The sequence below is a fragment of the Pseudorasbora parva genome, chromosome 14 (assembly GCF_024679245.1).
Source record: "Pseudorasbora parva isolate DD20220531a chromosome 14, ASM2467924v1, whole genome shotgun sequence".
Lineage (NCBI taxonomy): Eukaryota > Metazoa > Chordata > Actinopteri > Cypriniformes > Gobionidae > Pseudorasbora > Pseudorasbora parva.
The window spans coordinates 2,621,142-2,639,649 of NC_090185.1; the positions used below are offsets into that span (position 1 = coordinate 2,621,142).

Genomic DNA, 18,508 nt, shown 5'->3' on the forward strand with positions numbered 1-18,508 from the left:
CACCCAGCCCTGCTGCACGGGCTCAGCCGGAACCAAACAATGAGTGTTCACTAAGCTAGTCGCATCCAAAGCAGTATCTAAAGCTGTTACATTCTCACTACTCTCACATAAAGCTTGGATGCGTGTCTCTAAATCTGAAATCTTCTCCGTCAGCCTGATTAATTCCTTACATTTATCACATGTGAAGCCCTGTTCGCCAACGGAGATAGATATGCTAAACATGTAGCATGCAGTGCAAGTGACAATGACAGGAGAAGAAGACATGGCTTACCGTATTTGTTGATGAATCCAAAACTTACCACAGTTGTCTGATGGAGTCTTTTTAATAATCCAACTCACCACAGTTGTCTATAGAACTCAGAAAACAGGAGACCTGGATGCTGGGATGGAAAGCTACCAGGCTAGCGAAAAGCTAACGTGTGGTAGTGATTTAGATTAAAAGCTAGTAATGTCAAATTTAAATTGATAGGCTATATTAAACACTATATGGTGATGAGTAAGTTATATTTAGCAGTGTAAATTACAAAGAAAATATATCAAATAGAGATTCAAACACAGCTATACAGAGCTACAAACACAGTGGTGGCAGCAGCAGCAGGCAGACAGACAGGAGCAATAATAAATAATTCTTGATTAGTTAATCAGAATTATTTATTATAATTATAGATCTTAATGATCGTAACTTAGATGAGTTTAAAGCTGAACGGAAGACTTTTCTGTTCAGAAAGGCTTTTATGTGTTGATTGTTTGTATTTTTTAAAACTTTTTATTCATTTTTGTTATTTATTTATTTATTTATTTTCCCCTTTTTCCATTGTTGCACTTTGAGATTCTTTGGAATATAAAAGTGTTATAAATTAAATATATTATTATTATTATTATTATTATTATAGATATCTGATGGAATTGCGTCCTCATGTATCAAGAAATGCAAAGTTCAACTTGTATGAAATTCAATTGCATTTACAATATTTCACATCTATATTTTTTGTCTATCTTATAGTTTTTTGTTTTGTTTTTACATTATTTTATTGATTAGTTTGTTAAATACACACAGTTTTTCTGTGTTATTACTCTATTATGTTTAATACAGTATTTCTTCAGTTTAAACCATAAACCCATACTTTGTCCTAGTGGACATCTGAAAATCTAAAAATAAATAAATAAAATAACAATAAAAATAAATTTAAAATCTTGTTTTTCATGCCCTAAGAGCCATAAAATACCTTCGGAAAAACATCTGGATTGAAACATTTATGAAAAAGTAAGTTCTTGGCAAGGAGCTATACTTAGCTCTTTGAAGAAATCAGCTACTGCGTTATGTTTTTGTGTGGAAAGGATGTTGGGGGTTTCAAAAATCTGCATTTATGAATTAAGTATTTAGGTTCAAACATGTTATTAGCCAAAAAGTATTATGAACAATATACCAAACCTAATTTGTTTGTATTCAATGGGGATTTAAATTTAATAATATGACAGTTTACCGTACAATTGCGACCAAAAAAATGAATAATTAGGAAAAAAGATGTGCTTTCAGTATTAATTTCACAAGATTGTTGATCGAGTTTTCTCCAGTATCAAATGTATTTTTAGTGAATTAGAAATTCGTCGCGCTGACGTCATCACTAGTTTCCTTCCGTTCAGTCATCGCGTTTTTTGTGCCTCCTGAGGTGAGTTCAACAGTTGAGATATCGCCCGTGTTTACACATCTATAGCACACACTTTACACCGTTTGTTTAAGCAACATTTACAAGGTTATTTCTGGATTGTTTTCATCGGGTAAAGCGCTATGTGCGACTTTTCCGGCGTCTGCAGATTTAGCACGACGCGACCATCTGATCAAGTTCGTAGTGTTATTGACTGTATGTGATCTAACACGACGTCCCTATTTCACCCGCCATTTTCATAACAATCCTTGGAAAATACAGTCGCCAATGCTTTGCCTTTCACCTGCAGAGCTCAGACAAACGAAACATTTTAAAGGTAGGTAAGAATTATCTTATGCACTTTTGTCCAAGTTTGTTTACAATTTCTTTATCAATACATAATTAAAATGTAAGTACTCTGAAAGAGAGCGTATAAAAATCGAGAGACTCAAGACTTTTTAATCTGCATTAAACACCGCTCATTATTTTCGTCCGGGACGAAACAAATGATTTGCTTGGGCGCCCCTTTTGCCACAGGATCTGCCAACATGCGTTTGATTTGAGGAGTTTCTAAGAGGCACGAAACCTCGGAAGAGCTTAAATAATGGCAGAGAAAGATCATTCAAAATTCACAGTGCCGGGGCTTGCAGCCAGCGAAGGCAAACCATGCAAAAAAAGGAAGACATTACACGAAAAGGCAATGCGCAAAAAGTATTTGGACCAACAAAGAAATCAAACCCGAGTAAATATCGGTGTTGCTTTCCAACGATGGCGAGAACTGAGGGACCTCAAAGGGCTGAAAAGCGACTCCTCGATGGCTGTATTTCTGCTGGACAGGTAATCTTTCATTTTGATTATACTTTTTTTGTGGTTTATGTTTTAATGAAGCATGTATCACTAGCTAACATAAGATTACTTGGCATAAAGTTACAATGTTATACACTTAGTGAGCCATTAGAGATGATAAATACTCAATATGCTTAATATATCGTGTTGAATTTCACAAAATTTAACTTTAGATAACAAAATGCATGTGTAAAAGCTAGTATACACAGCATCCAGAACTTTCTTTTAGAAGAACTAAGTTAGCTTTAGCTACTACCCTCTGTCTAAACTAGTTTAACATGTTCGCTGGGAACTCTACCTGCACGTTTATTTCCACCCTTGGTGTGTTTTTATATTCTCTACCTATGTTTACTGGTGTTTTTTCCCCGGTTGTGTGTGTGTGTTTATTTTGTGTCTGCAATGCAGTTGTGAGAAGGTGTTGTTTGAGTGTATGTTACTCTGTTTATCTAATCAAGACATTTTAATAATGTGGTGATGTGATTGTTGTGTTTATTTGTATTATTTTTTTAGTTATGAGAAACATGTATCAACGTCCACACCATTGAAAAGTGAATTTACAAGGCCACCATCTCCTGTTTCCACTATTGTTTTGGAGTCACCTTCTGACCGGTAAGACTTCTATGAAGGTGTTGTTTGAGTGTGTGTTACTCTGTTTATCTGTAAGCAAGACATTTTAAAAATGTGATGTAATTGTTGTGTTGTTTTGTATAATTTTTTAGTTATGAGAAAGACCTATCAACGTCCTCACCATTGAAAAGTGAATTTACAAGGCCACCATCTCCTGTTTCCACTATTGTTTCGGAGTCGCTTTCTGACCGGTAAGACTTCTATGAAGGTGTTGTTTGAGTGTGTGTTACTCTGTTTATCTGTAATCAAGACATTTTAAAAATGTAATGTAATTGTTGTGTTGATTTGTATTGTTTTTGTTTAGTTATGAGAGAGACCTATCAACGTCCTCACCATCGAAAGATGGATTTACAAAGCCACCACCCCCTGTTTCCACTATTGTTTCGGAGTCGCTTTCTGACCGGTAAGACTTGTATGTTGCGTCGTTCAGTGAATGAGTTTTTACAACAATTCACATGTTTATCTGTTTTTATTGTCGTTTTTGCAGAGATGATGACGACTTTCCTTCTGATGACGCTTCTTCTGATGACACTCCTTCTTCTCCGCTCTCAGGTAAATAATGCGTCGTCCAGCTGAGCGGTAAATGTAGCGCGGTCATGTGTTTTGGGGGCGTGGCTTTGGAAAGAGTCCAGAAGGGAGAAGGTGGAGTGAATGGAAATAATGAGCTGTCTTTAAAACAGTCGTGAGAGTTAGGCCTGTCACGATAACAAATTTTGCTGGACGATAACTTGGCCAAGAAATTATTGCGATAAACGATAATATTGTCGTTCTGAGACCATTTTCATCTAAAATAATGATAAGGGCATAAAAATGCAGGAACACCTTTTCAAAGATCAATAAACTTTAATTTCTAAAGACTATTTAACACAAAAAATGGAAACCATTTTAAATAACCACAATAAATGAACAAAACAACCAAAAACAATAAAAGCAATGGACTCTCAGTCTGTTTAAAAATGCATTTAAATAAGTACCAAAAACAATAAATAAAATGGATGAAAACTGCAGTGGATGATTGTGTTTTAGGAGCATATTAGCGGCGGCGGTTCACTAAACCCACGGTTCGGCTCGGGTCACGGGTTTAGGGTCACGGTTTTCCGTTCTGTACGGTTCTTGTTTTTTTTCTTTTAATCCAGAAATTTGGCAAAAGGAGAATGTGTATCGCTATCTCTACAGGAACTCATGAGCCTTTAGCACACAAAGATTGAACTGAAGAATTAACTGCGTTGATCAAACTTCAGTGTAGCTTTAAGCCTCGTTTATACTCGACGCGTCCGCTCGAGCGCGAAGGTGCGCGCGGTAAAAATGACGTTGACGCGGAGTGCGCGAGACCCCATTTCGCTTGGCGTTGTGCACGTCAAATTTCGTAACTATGCGTGTGGCTCCGCAACCGAAGAGCCACGAGTTCCAGACGAATCTGCTGGCTGAGAATGACGTCTCCTCACTCCTCAGCCGGTCCGCGCGTCGAGTATAAACACCTCCCGAAGCGGACGAGGCGCGCGCAGTCAACGAGAGAGACGAGGAAAACAAAAAAGCATGCATATGGCAATTATCGCGGCCGGAAAAATTATCGAGCTCATTTTTTTATCATGCGATTAATTGTTTTATCGACTATCGCGGCAGACCTAGTGAGAGTTTTTTTTAATACTTTTTTTATACTTAATTTATATACTTTCTTTTTCAGAGTACTTAGATTTTAATTATGTATTGATATGTAAAGAAAGTTTAAACAAATTTAGAAAAAAAGTTTTCTACCTTTAACTAAAATAAACCTATATTGGATTTAAAAGCGGGTTTGTTTATTTACTTTGAAAATGGAACGTTTATGCAAAAAAACATGTTTTTTGTTCTGCAGAATGACATGTTCATGTTAAAAATTGCTAACTTCCCTGTTACTAAGTAACTTATCAGTATCACAAATTAAAGATGTCATCAAATCACGAGTATTTTCAAAAGTTATCATTTAAACATTAAAACATATCCTTAAATAATCAAATCGAACATAGGCTACAATTTATTATGTAGGCTATTCCACATGCCACATTATGAAAATAAGGTTTAATCTCAGGAGCAGAATGATTGCACATGTTTGGGGGCGTACCTATAAATGATCCCCAACGATTGCGTCACGGTTGGCGTTATGTTGAGAATTACTTATTTTTTCGTGGGGTTTTTCATACACGAGATTTGCATAAGAAGTAGGAGGTTTAAGACTCACAGTATTTGATATCCATGTAACTCTTATTATTTCACTATGGCAAGGTTCATTCAATATTTCATCCTAGGGCACCTTTCATTTTAGTTTTAGGTTAGAAGCCAATGGGAAGAATTGCCATTGGACTAACCTCACAGCCAGTGGTGGGAAGAGTACTGAAAAGCATACTCAAGTAGAAGTACTGTTACTTGTCAAAAAATGTAATTTAAGTAGAGTAAAAGTACCTGTCCTAAATACTACTCAAAGTAGGAGTAAAAATGAGCCGTTTTAAAAGTACTCAAGAGTAGTGAGTATTATGCTATGAATATTAGTCCACCTTATACCCTGCAAATTAAAAATGTAGCTTACTCTTTAATGGATGATTCTCAGTAAGAACAAAAAACATGATATCATCAAAAAATATTTCTTTTTATTGTTAGCACTAAGAATACAGCCATGATATATTTGAGAAATCAACCAATAATCTGGTAACATTTATGACAACCATTCGTTAGAGGTTTTCTTGTGGGTAATTTAAAAAGGTTGCAAAGCTTTGTACATTAACAATTTTACGTAAAAAATATTTAAAAAAATCTTTCTTTTCAAAGAAAAGTTATTTCTTTTCAAGACGCATTCGTGCTTTAATTTCAATGGACGTTTTCTCTGTAAAAAGAATAGAAATCAGAATCGAGTAACATCGAGTAAATGGTTTTCACCACTGATTATTTTTTCTTGCAATTAAAAAAGATTTAAATATAAATCTAATGTTTTATAAAAGTTATTTAGTACAGGCCAAAAGTTTGGACATATTTCTATTTGTAATGCTTTTGAAAGAAGTTTCTTCTGCTCCTCAAGTCTGCATTTATTTGATCAAAAATACAGAAAAAAATGTTTATATATTGTGATATATTATTACAATTTAAAATAATTGGTTTTCAATTTATTATACTTTAAATGATCATTAATTTCTGTGATGCAAAGCTGAATGTTCAGGATCATTCCTCCAGTCTTCAGTGATCATGATCCTTCAAAAATCATTCTCGTATGATGCTTCATTTTTAAAGTTGGAAACAGTTCTGCTGCTTAATATTTTTTCATAACCTGTGATCCTTTTTTTTTTATATAATACTTTGATGAATAAAAAGTAGAAAAAAAGAAGTAAATGTTTTAAAAATTGAAATCTTTTGTAACAACAATATACACCACTGGTCAGTAATTTGGGGTCAGTCTTTCTTTTTTTTGAATTAAATCAATAATTGTATTCAGCAAGGATGTGTTAAATTGATAAAAATTGATAATAAAGGATTTATATTATTTGAAAATGTTTTTATTTTGAATAAATGCAGTTCTTTTGAACCTTTTATTCATCAAATATATTAAGCAGTAGACCTGTTTCCAACACTCATATTAAATCTGAATATGAGAATGATTTATGAAGTATCATGTGACACTGAATGACGATCGTGAAAATTCACCTATGCATCACCGAAATAAATGATAATTTAAAGTATAATACATTGAAAACGAATTTTTTTTAAAATGGTAATAATTTATCACAAAATAAATTTAAAAAATCTGTATTTTTGATCAAATAATTGCAGGCTTGATGAGCAGAAGAAACTTCTTTCCAAAACATTACAAATAGTAATGTGTCCAAACTCTCTGCCTGTAAATCACCATGTGAGAACACATTACATTAAAATATGCACTTCAGTAAGCTGACAGAAAGCAGGTTTAATGCGTTTACATGTTAAACGAAATTGACATAAGGGACAAAGATCTAGCAGTGACCATCAGTTAATGCCTAATGCACTTTAAAGCCTGGCAAACAATCAAGCTAAATGAAGAGTTTCCAGCAGATGGCACCGCGAGCTTGTACAGCGCTAACAGAATACGTACCATTTATTAGATGTATTAGAAAATGTAACATTCTGTGGTCCATTTGTAGTAATTGTTTAAGGCAATTTCAGCCATCATCATACAGTAGCCAGCACTTACCCCCTTTCAAAAAGTGTGCGTGCTCTCACTCTCACACTGGGCGCTTTGGTTGATTTGATGCGAGTCTTGATACAGTAGGACTGATTATTCATCTTAGTCAATCACGTTGACAGGAAAATAAATAATCATACTGTAGCGACGGCAGGTTTAGGGAAAATAGCGCAGTAAAAGTACACTGTTTTTAAACTACTTAAAAAAAGTACAATTCCTGAAAGAACTACTCCTGGACCTTTTTTTGTTAGCTGGGTTGGCACAAAATTGGTGATCTAAATGACTTCTTGCTATGAACGTAGTTGCTAGAAATCAAACTTGTACTTCTATTCATATGGACATAATAAGTCATGTACAGTTAATGACATGAATTCTAAAAGTAAAAAACGAAAGATGGGTGTATTTAGTATTGTTCACGTAAGTCAATCTTTTAGATAGACATGTTTTAAAGGTCCCGTTCTTCGCGTGTTTTCGAAGCTTTGATTATGTTTACAGTGTGCAATATAACATGAGTTCATGTTTCGCGTGTAAAAAAAAACAGTATTTTCCACACAATTGCCTTATCTATACAGCGCTGTTTCCTCTGTCCTAAAAGCGGCCTGATTTCAGAAACACGTAACGAGTTCTGATTGGGCCAGCGCTTCCCGTGTTGTGATTGGACAGCAGCTTAGAGCGCTTTGCCCGGAAAGGTCCCGCCTCTTACCATAACGGGGAGATGCAAGCGCTGAATGCGCGCTCTTCTCCACGTGGGAGAGCAATGAGACCACGCCCCCTATTTTGCGTGTTCTTGTGGGCGGAGCGTTAGTCAACAAACGGTTCTAGTGACGTCATCACAGCAGGAAGTGCAGCGGTGTAGTCCAAACCGGCCGTTCGCTGTAGGCTTTGAAAGGGAACTTCTGTTAAATAAAATATCTGGCTTGGCTTTATAATTTTACAGGTATTATTTATGCTCTAACAGCAACATTACACACTGACTAAAGTTTGAAAGATGGAATCGCGAAGAACGGGCCTTTAAACCTTTAAAATTACTACTGAACTCAAACACACCTGTTTTTTTTAATTATTTAAAAAATTTTTTTTATATATAATCACACCCAAAATTACTGCAGAATAACTCGCTTTACAGTGCAAATATGCACAATAATGGCAACGTGAATGTGCTGCCGCTTCCCACCTTTTTTTTTTTAATATAGATAATTGATTATTTTCCTAATGCTCATATTGGTTCAAACAAATAAATGCTGGAATAGACCTGTCATCCTACAATACACCTCATTTGTGGAAATCATTTTCAAAAATGCATTAAAATTATGATTTTTATTTTCATTTCAGACGAGATCGAGAGTGATGATGATGATGATGAGGATTATGTTGTCAAAACTAGAAAGAAAGCTCATTCACAGACTGGAGATAAACTGCTTGTATGTGATCAGTGTGGCAAAACATTTTTGTGTGCTTCAGCTCTAAAGAGCCACCTGAAAGTTCATTCACCGGAGAAACCACATTTATGTTCTTTTTGTGGAAAGAGTTTAAAATACAAACTGAGCCTCGAGCTTCACATGAGGATCCACACTGGAGAGAAACCCTTCACATGTGATCAGTGTGGGAAGAGCTTTAGGCAATCTTCAAACCTTAAGGAACACATGAACATCCACACTAGAGAAAGGCAGTACGAATGTGAACACTGTGGCAGAATATTTTCAAAGTCTTCAGGCCTGAAGAGCCACCAGAAAGTTCATTCACACAACAAACCACATTCATGTTCTTTGTGTGGAAAGAGTTTTTCACATCTGCACAACTTAAAACTTCATCAGAAAATACATACGGGTGAAAAAGATCATAAGTGCTTAGAGTGTGGGAAGAAATTTGTTACAACTGAACGTTTGAAACTACACTGGAGGACTCACACTGGAGAGAAACCTTACAAGTGTTCACACTGCGACAAGAGATTCAGACGGACAGGACATCTGAAAACACACGAGAGGCTCCACACTGGAGAGAAACCGTATCACTGCACTGCATGTGGGAAGAGTTTCACTCAATTATCTTCTCTACGCAGTCATACGAAAAACAATCACAAAAAGTAGATCATCTTAAGCTCCAGCGCTTTCAGGTCTGACACCACATTCTCATCAAACATGACACAATACCATCGAGCAATAAAATCTCTAAACAATAAATGACATCATTGTGCTTTATTGTGAGTTAAATATTGTAAAATCTTTTTATGATGCATATGTATCGCCTGCTTGTGGTTTGATTATACATTTATGAAGGTTTAAAATGTTCTTATTAACTGTTCATATTAAACTTGTACTTTTTCATTTATTTGTTTTTGTAAAGATCCGTCTAATTTGTTTACGTTTTTGTATTTTCTTCATTTTACTTTTGTCCATTATATTGTCTACTCCTTCTTCTTGCATTAAGAATAACTCATTTATTCATCTTAATGAATAAATACATTTAAAAGCCTTTCCATTTAAAAGCCGTTTAAATATTAGGATGGTTTAGGGCTTAGTCTCAGTCTATAACGCCCCCGACCCTGATTTGCCATTTCAGAAATAACTGCGTCAGATGTCAAGTCATAGACACCCCCATCTTCAACCTTATCTGGTGGAAAGTCAAGTGAGAGTTCAGTACACTGTTCTTTATAATGTTTGTCTGAGCTCTGATTCAAAGTTTCAGTTGAGCTGTCAGTGTCAACTCTCTGTCTGTTTGAGAATCTATAGCCCCGTTTCCACCACAGGAACTTTACCCAGGAACTTTGGGTGGTACTCGGTGTGTTTAGACCGCAGGAACCAGGGTCTAAATGAAGTTCTGGGTAAATATTTCCCCCTCCAAACGGCCCTGCTCGCGAGGTAGTACTTTTTCAAAGTTCAGGAACTTTCGAGGGCGGGACTTGGGCGCTGAACACGCTGATTGGTTTAGCTCACGCAGCATTTTATTTCAACCGGCATTTTCAAAAGTCTTTTGCGAGGTTCGGTTCAGTGTTTGCGAGGTTCGGTTCAGTATCAGTTGCGATATTTACGTTCAGTAAATATCAGTCTAGCTCTCTGTCTGATGGGTCGCGTTCGTCTCAGCCTTCTCACGTGCAATGTCCGTAATAGATGATAATAATATACATTGTCATTTTAAATCTAGCTTTACAAGCTTTCTGAATATGCTGCTGAATCTGCATATTAGTGCTCTTTTCTGGCGTTGTTAATTACCTCTTTAGTAAACCTATACATAACCATCTCTTCCATACTCGTTATTAACTTTTTTCCACCATGTAAACGACCTGACTGATTACTTTTAAGTGTGCGTCCTTACATGACGTGACAGCGCTTGCCGCGCTCATGTTGACAAGAGAGGAAAGTTAATTTTTCTGAGGGGTAAACTTTTTATTTCGTAAGTTATGAAGATAATGTTGGAGTAATGACACAGCGTATATTGCCCCAGGCAGTTTTTACTTTAACTGCGCCTGACAGAAGAATTTTCTGAGATGATTATTACACTTTACAACAGATAAATAGCTTATATAATACTGTATTAGTCCTGGTGGCCGGTAAGAGTTGCTATGGCCAATACACGGATAATGCGACCCCGCATTTGTTCCCGGGCCGCTAGATTTGGCCCATTCACACTGCCAGCGAAATACCGTAATGTGCGCTTTCACACTCAACCCGGGACGGTCCCGGAATGAGTTGACACGTGACATCCGGATGTACCGTATAACGGCGAGCGATCTCAGCTTCAGCGCGGATAGTAAGGAGCTCCGTGGTCTCGACTTGTGTTTCGGCTTTTGTTCACACAGCGCTCGTCCCGGGTCGAATACCGCAATGTTACTAGGTCCCCGACCCGGGTTCAATTCGGTAATCAATGCCGGAACGTGGTTGCTTTCACACAGAATGCGACCCGGCAATGTTCCGGGAATATTGCGTGTCCGACGTTCAGTGTGAAAGGGGCTTTGGAGGAGCAGTCGCGCGCAGTCCTACATCACCGGACTAATTTGCCTAATCTTCTCAACCCTGTCTCAGTCTCCCACAGAGACTGTGGAACCCTGACCAAGTCTCAACCCTGACCAAGTCTCCCACAGCATATGACAGTGCGTCGCTTTTGGTCATAGTAATGCTTTCTTTTTGTATGGCTGTCCACCAGAGCAGCTCTGGCATGATCGTGAGCAACTTTTAAAGAAGCTTTCAAGCTCTCAGGGTAAAGCATGTCAGGATCATCCACTCCATCTGTACATGGTTGTGTTATCAAATCAAGTTGCATCTCCAACTTACGGCCATATATCAACATCGCAGGAGAGTGACCTGTGCTCTCATGGGGTGCAGTACGAAGAGCAAAACAGATTTGCGGAAGATACTTGTCCCACGAAGTGTGCTTGTCCCCCACATACGCAGGTATGACAGTTTTAAACGTGCGGTTTACTCTCTCAGTTGCGATTGTTTGTGGGTGGTACGCTGTTTTCAGCCGGTGTTCGGTACTGATGGCACCCACCACATGCTCAAAAAGATTGCTCACAAACGGGGTTCCTTGATCTGATATGAGGTAGGTTGGCTTACTCGCTGCCGCTTGAGCAGTCACCGACTGTATTGCACTCCCGTAGACTGTACTGCACTCAAGTAGTCAACGAAGACGATTAGATTGCCCCTCTGAGTACATGGAAGTGGACCCACAAAATCCATACCTGTGTATTCCCAGGGTTTCACTGGTTTGATCGGAACCATCAGGCCTGCTGGTTTCCTTTAGCTCGGCCTTGTCAACTGGCACACAGGACATGATATAACATATTTTTCACGTCTGCCGCCATTTTGGGCCAAAAGAACCTTTGTTTCAGCCTTGCTAGCGTTTTCGTCCTGCCCAGGTGGCCAGCTATAGGATGGTCGTGATAATATTTGAGTACAATGGGTCGAATAACTGTTGGGACATATAGCTTAAGCTGTTTCATTGGGTGGAGACTGCAGGTTATCTTTGGGTCTCTAAAATAAAGCAGACCATCATGAATGACATGCACTTCATTAGAGCCACCCTCTTCAAGGTTTCGAAGAAGACCGCCAACCACCGGGTCTCCATTCTGTAAATGCCTCAACTGCTCTCTGTCTGTGATTGTGATTGAGGAGAGACTCCGCGGATCCAACCCAGCAATGACTGCATGTGACGGAAGAATGTCAATAGGTCCCTCACAATGCGGCAGTGGGCTGCGTGACAAAGTGTCTGGAACCTTATTCTGAACACCCGGCCCGTGGATGATGTTAAAATCAAAATCCTGCAGACGCAAAGACCATCTTGCAAGTCATCCAGAGGGGTTGAGACGGGCCATCAGCCACCTCAGGTTGTTGTGGTCAGTAAAAATGGTTACATGAAGGCCCTCAATGTAAGGTCTGAAATGTTCCAGAGCCCAAATCACTCCCAAACATTCCTTCTCAGGCGTCGAGTAAGGCCTTTCTGCTTTGTGCAATGTTCTGCTCGCAAAAGATACAACCACAGCTCTCCCCATGTCATCCTTCTGCATCAGGGCCGCACCAAGTCCTAAGTCACAGTTGTCGGTGTTGATGAAAAATGGCTGTGTGAAATCAGGGAGGCACACAATTGGTTCAGACGTAAGGCAGCTTTTCAAGTAATCCATCGAAGCCTGACAACTATCATCCCAGTTGTATGGCGTCTCCTTTCTGGTGAGCTTAAAAAGTGGCTCTGCTTATTGCACATAACTTGGAATGAATAGTCTGTAATAGCTTGTGAGGCCTATAAATCCTCTCACTTGTTTCAGATCCGTTGGTGTTCTGAAACCTGTTACTGCTTCCACCTTCTTCGGATCAGGAGAAATACCATCCGGAGCTTACCGCACTTTGCCCGGAAAGGTCCTGCCTCTTACCATAACGGGGCGATGCAAGCGCTGAATGCGCGCTCTTCTCCACGTGGGAGAGCAACGAGACCACGCCCCCTATTTTGCGTGTTCTTGTGGGCGGAGCTTTAGTCTACAAACAGTTCTAGTGACGTCATCACAGCAGGAAGTGCAGCGGTGTCGTCCAAACCGGCCGTTCGCTGTAGGCTTTGAAAGGGAACTTCTGTTAAATAAAATATCTCGCTTGGCATTGAACTTTGTTTTATAGCTTTATAATTTTACAGGTATTATTTATGCTCTAACAGCAACATTACACACTGACTAAAGTTTGAAAGATGGAATCGCGAAGAACGGGACCTTTAAACCAATGAGACCACAGTAGGCGTGATCGTGTGTGCATATATATATATATATATATATATATATATATATATATATATATATATATATATATATATATATATATATATAATATGTAGGCTATGTTATCATGCAATAAGTAGGCTATTGGAATAATGTAACGTGAGGATTGAAAGTGTATAGACTGTTGTACTGTTCACTATGTCATCATGTAGTGATTAGGTTATGTTGATTATGTCATCCATGCAATTTTTAGGCTATTGGGGTGTACAATATGTCAGTTATGCGATATGTAGGTTAATGGTGAGCTATGCATTATGTAATTGTATAATATGTATATTATCGAGGTTGTGGATGTGTAATGTGGGAATTGTAATTAATAACGTTTTTTTAATTTTTGGGGAAAAACTGCCAATGAAAGTTGTTAATGTGCCTACTGTATATATATATACCTGTCGGATGAGTATATGTTTTTATGAGAGGATTAATCTTAATTAATGGGTAGAGTTCAAATAACTCTATCTGTCAACGTGTTAAACCAGCCAATAGTGCGCAAGCTAGATAAGCCGGTTTGTGATTGGTTCCTGCAAATTTGTTACAGACGAAGGATAAAATGATGTACAGGTTTCAAGCCTGAGCTGCAGGGTGAAATCAAATTGCCAGCAGATCGGGGTGGGTTAACACAGTCTACTGTTTTGTGACAGTCACCCTTCAATCTGAAGGTTCACTTTGCTGGATATGGCAAATGATGACAAAATGAACATGTTAAACTAGATAAATTGTGTATGATTAATTTCACAATAAAGGTTTGTTAAATCATGATTCAATTTTTTTATATTTGACAGTCCTAAATTATTTAATGTAAAAAATGTTTTACTGTCATTTCAGACATCATGCTGAAGAATGAGGAAGAAAAACATTGTCGTGTCAAAACTGAAGAAACTCACTCACAGGCTGAAAGTATTTCTTTACTGAAAAGAAGAGAAGAGAAAGCTTTCACCTGCCATCAGTGTGGGAAGGGTTTTACATACAAACAGAATCTCAAGGTTCACGTGAGGATCCATACTGGAGAGAAACCGTTCACATGTGATCAGTGTGAGAAAAGTTTTACACACAAACAGAGTCTCAAGGTTCACGTGAGGATCCACACTGGAGAGAAACCGTTCACATGTGATCAATGTGGAAAGAGTTTTGTACAAAAAGGGCACCTTAAGACACACATGAACATCCACACTGGAGAGAACCCGTTCACATGTGATCAATGTGGAAAGAGTTTTGTACAAAAAGGGCACCTTAAGGAACACATGAACATCCACACTGGAGAGAAACCGTTCACATGTGTTCAGTGTGGAAAATGTTTTACACACAAACACAGTCTCAAGGTTCACATGATGAACCACACTGGAGAGAAACCGTTCACATGTGTTCAGTGTGGAAAATGTTTTACACACAAACACAGTCTCAAGGTTCACATGATGAACCACACTAGAGAGAAACCGTTCACATGTGATCAATGTGGGAAGAGTTTCAGACAACAGAGACACCTTAAGGAACACATGAACATCCATACTGGAGAGAAACCGCATAAATGTGATCAATGTGGGAAGAGTTTCAGACAACAGAGACACCTTAAGGAACACATGAACATCCACACTGGAGAGAAACCGCATAAATGTGATCAGTGTGGCAAAACATTTTTGAGGGCTTCAGGCCTGAAGAGCCACCTAAAAGTTCATTCACAGGAGAAACCACATTCATGTTCCTTGTGTGGAAAGAGTTTTTCACATCTGCAGAATTTAAAAAAACATCAGAAAATACATACGGGTGAAAGAGTTCATGTGTGCTTTGAGTGTGGGAAGGGTTTCATTACTGTTGGAGATTTGAATGTGCACCAGAGGATCCATACTGGAGAGAAACCTTACAAGTGTTCACACTGCGACAAGAGATTCAGTCATTCAGGAGGCCTAAAAAAACACAAGAGGATCCACACTGGAGAGAAACCTTACATGTGTTCACACTGCGACAGGAGATTTAGTCATTCAGGATGCCTGAAAATACATGAGAGGATCCACACTGGAGAGAAACCGTATCACTGCACTGCATGTGGGAAGAGTTTCACTCATTCATCTCCTCTACAAAGTCATACAAAAAACAATCATAGTAAGTAGTTCATTTTCAACACAGCACCTTTAGTTTTGATCCCACGACCTAACCAAACATGACACAATAATAATGATGTAAGACTGGAGCCAAGAACAAACTACTCTCTGAGAAGACAAAAGACGTTTCTGGAAATTAGCATCCTCATCTTAGACGTCCAACTACATTTCCTTTCCTTTCCCCCATCTCTAATTTTCACATGCTGAGATCACCAGAAATGTACCCGAAGGGATTAAACTACGCAGGTCTGGGACCTTGATTAATCCAAATTCCTATTGTAAGTTCATGCCTCACTTTGGGGATGTTTTGTCTCGGTATTTAAAGAAATGCTGCAAAAGGCTTGGGCTGATTAGTTGAGGATTAGCCCCTAATGCTGCGTGTCTTTCAGATGTCATAATGCAGCCTTTATTCTTTATTTCTGAGCATTTGATGTTTTGTATTGATTGTATGTGAAATTCTTTCAGTTGTTATTCTGATTGACTCTGAAATTATTATCTCTACAATTTTACCGGTTAGTAATGGACTAAAACTCAGATTAGGAGGAGCATTAGGGCACGCAGACTGAAGTTTTAGGGTGCGTTCACACTTGTAGTTTGGTTAGTTTGGTCCGGACCAAAAAACAAAACATATAGTCCTGGTCCGCTTAGCGTTCACACTGGCATTTATAACAGCGAACCTAAAGTTACCGAACCAAAGGCACAGGGAGACGCTCACAACCTGATTGGTCGGCTTATATGAGTAGGAGCTTGCCTACCGAACATTCAAAACAATGATGTGTGTTGGCTTAAACGCGATCATTTTATGCATGTACATGTATATGGCATTATTTTTGCCAGCTGAGAACTTATGAAGAGCTCATAAAATGTTTAAAACATTCAAAACAGCAGCAGGATTTCCTCAGTTGTATGCAGAAAAGAGACGGCTGTTCTGTCGTCTGTACCGACTAATGGGCAGCACAGGTCCTCTGATGAGAAGACCCAGGTGTGCTTTTTGTGCGTTTCTTCTAGCATTTTCGAAACATGCTCGTCGGACCAAATATTGATGAGGCACTTCCTCGTTGATCTACGTTTGCCCTCTAACGTTCATTATTCATTTTGGATACACTTTTCTTTCCACATCTTCAAATCAGCTGACTATGCGTCGCATCTTGTGACATCACGTCCTGTTTTTGGTTCGTTCACATGTCTTTGGTCCGTATTGCGTTCATATATCAATCGATCCGCACCAGAGTTCGTTTGGAAGCGGACCGAGACCCGTCTTTTTAGCGCTCTCGGTCCGCTGGTTTGGTGCGCTCCAGGGTTCAGATGGCAGCGTTCACATATGTTCAAATGAACCGCACTAAACAAACAATCGCACCTGGGTTTGTTTTAATCCAACCAAAAGTGACAAGTATGAACGCACCCTTAGACTGTAGGGACTAGTAAAAAAACTGCAAAACCAATGTAAAGAGGGTGAGTCTCAACCCCTGGTTATTGTAATATTATTCTACCTAAGAGTACATAGTAAACTGATTAAATATAGTCTTACATCAAGTGTGACAGTCAACTAATGACCAAGAATCAATTGGCATTCTATCCTAAATTTGAGACTGTGACAAAATAGAGTTTGTGACAAAAGTTAATTTGGAATTCAATAAATTAGCCAAGCTGAAAGACCAAACCTGTTGGAAACCTTCACCTGCTCTATTGGAAATTATAGTTGGGCCAATTAGACCTTACACCACTGAGCAATAACCAGCCGCAATGAACAACTGGGAAAAAAAGAAACATCATCTAAATTTGTTACAGTATATAAAATTAATCTTCAAGACCAACAGCTGAGAGATTCAGATTCAACTCATGAATTCCTCTACATGTATTATTATTGTAAATCATTAGTGGGGTAGAGAAAGGTAACGGACATTGGACATGGACATTTATTCTGCTAGATGTAGATTATCTAGAGTTTTGCATTATCTAATGTGGGCATTAGGTAATAAATTGTTTATTTGCTTACTGTTTTACAGTACATATTTTCTTATTTCTACAAGACCATCTTGGTTTTATCCCCTATAAGTACAAGCATGTTGCAGAGGTCCCTGTCCGAATAATGGCCAAAACGTTACTGATGAAGTTTATAGTTTAGTACACAAAATATGAAGTGTCTTTTATAAAACAAAGCATAAGAAGTGTGCATTAAAGTCTTATCCATAAACACTCCCTGGCATTATCATTAATATACACAACAAATTACAAAAACAGAAAACATTACAACATCCAACAGGAAACAAATATATACAGACCGTATGCCTTTTCAGGGGGTGCTTAATAAACTGGTGAACTTTATATCTGTTAAACAACTCAGATAAACTGTAAAAACATGCACATGACCAGATCGCTCCGGAGACTAAGCTAATCATGAATAGTTGCTAATGATCCATCTTTGAGCTCTACCTTTTTAGCAAAACCTGCCTCAAATTGTACAATAGGCAATGCACCTGCATTGCTTACAAGACAATGTCACTACAGCTGATTCATAACGGTTCGAAGCTTTGTTTTGAAATCAGCCCATCACTATATAACTCGTTATTTTGCGCACAAAAACTATTCTCGTGTTTTTATAAAATGATTGTAGAGCCGCTGTAGTGAAATGGGCTTTGTAACGACGTCTTTAGTGCCTTTATGGGTCTTGAGAGAGGAAATGACATTGGTGTCAATGAAGGCCTTTCTGAGCCATCGGATTTCAACACTAATATCTTCATCTGTGTGTGAAGATGAACGGTGGTATTACGAGTGTCGTACGACATGAGGGTAAGTAAATAATGACATAATTTAAATTTTTGGGAGAACTATAACCCTTTAAACACGGGAAAAGTCA

At 38.3% G+C, this 18,508-nt stretch overlaps 2 protein-coding genes across 3 annotated transcripts; both read left to right on the forward strand.

Annotated features, from left to right (window-relative positions):
* The first annotated feature begins 1,643 nt into the window (after positions 1-1,643).
* On the forward strand, positions 1,644-17,183 carry LOC137039906 (zinc finger protein 184-like). 2 transcript variants are annotated; one of them, XM_067415209.1, is made up of 2 exons: positions 1,644-1,670; positions 14,381-17,183. In XM_067415209.1, the coding sequence occupies exon 2, from the start codon at positions 14,386-14,388 to the stop codon at positions 15,658-15,660; it is 1,275 nt and encodes a 424-aa protein (XP_067271310.1). In that variant the 5' UTR covers positions 1,644-1,670; positions 14,381-14,385; the 3' UTR covers positions 15,661-17,183. The 2 variants fall into 2 exon arrangements, with proteins under 2 accessions (XP_067271310.1, XP_067271309.1); XM_067415208.1 differs by lacking the exon at positions 1,644-1,670 and adding an exon at positions 1,857-1,983.
* Positions 1,845-9,467, forward strand: LOC137039905 (zinc finger protein ZFP2-like). Its single transcript, XM_067415207.1, has 7 exons — positions 1,845-1,983; positions 2,184-2,483; positions 3,003-3,101; positions 3,212-3,310; positions 3,424-3,522; positions 3,607-3,671; positions 8,635-9,467. Exons 2-7 carry the CDS (start codon positions 2,251-2,253, stop codon positions 9,387-9,389), a joined length of 1,350 nt encoding a protein of 449 aa, XP_067271308.1. The 5' UTR covers positions 1,845-1,983; positions 2,184-2,250; the 3' UTR covers positions 9,390-9,467.
* Positions 17,184-18,508: the final 1,325 nt, after the last annotated feature.

What these genes read in the sequence shown, in the direction of transcription:
- LOC137039906 (XM_067415208.1), top strand. Translation starts at nt 1,935, where the DNA reads ATGCTTTGCCTTTCACCTGCAGAGCTCAGACAAACGAAACATTTTAAA. An exon ending in ACAAACGAAACATTTTAAAG is followed by an intron (nt 1,984 to 14,380) that starts GTAGGTAAGAAT and finishes CTGTCATTTCAG; the next exon opens with ACATCATGCTGAAGAATGAG.
- LOC137039905 (XM_067415207.1), top strand. Translation starts at nt 2,251, where the DNA reads ATGGCAGAGAAAGATCATTCAAAATTCACAGTGCCGGGGCTTGCAGCC. An exon ending in GCTGTATTTCTGCTGGACAG is followed by an intron (nt 2,484 to 3,002) that starts GTAATCTTTCAT and finishes TTATTTTTTTAG; the next exon opens with TTATGAGAAACATGTATCAA. An exon ending in TCGGAGTCGCTTTCTGACCG is followed by an intron (nt 3,523 to 3,606) that starts GTAAGACTTGTA and finishes TCGTTTTTGCAG; the next exon opens with AGATGATGACGACTTTCCTT.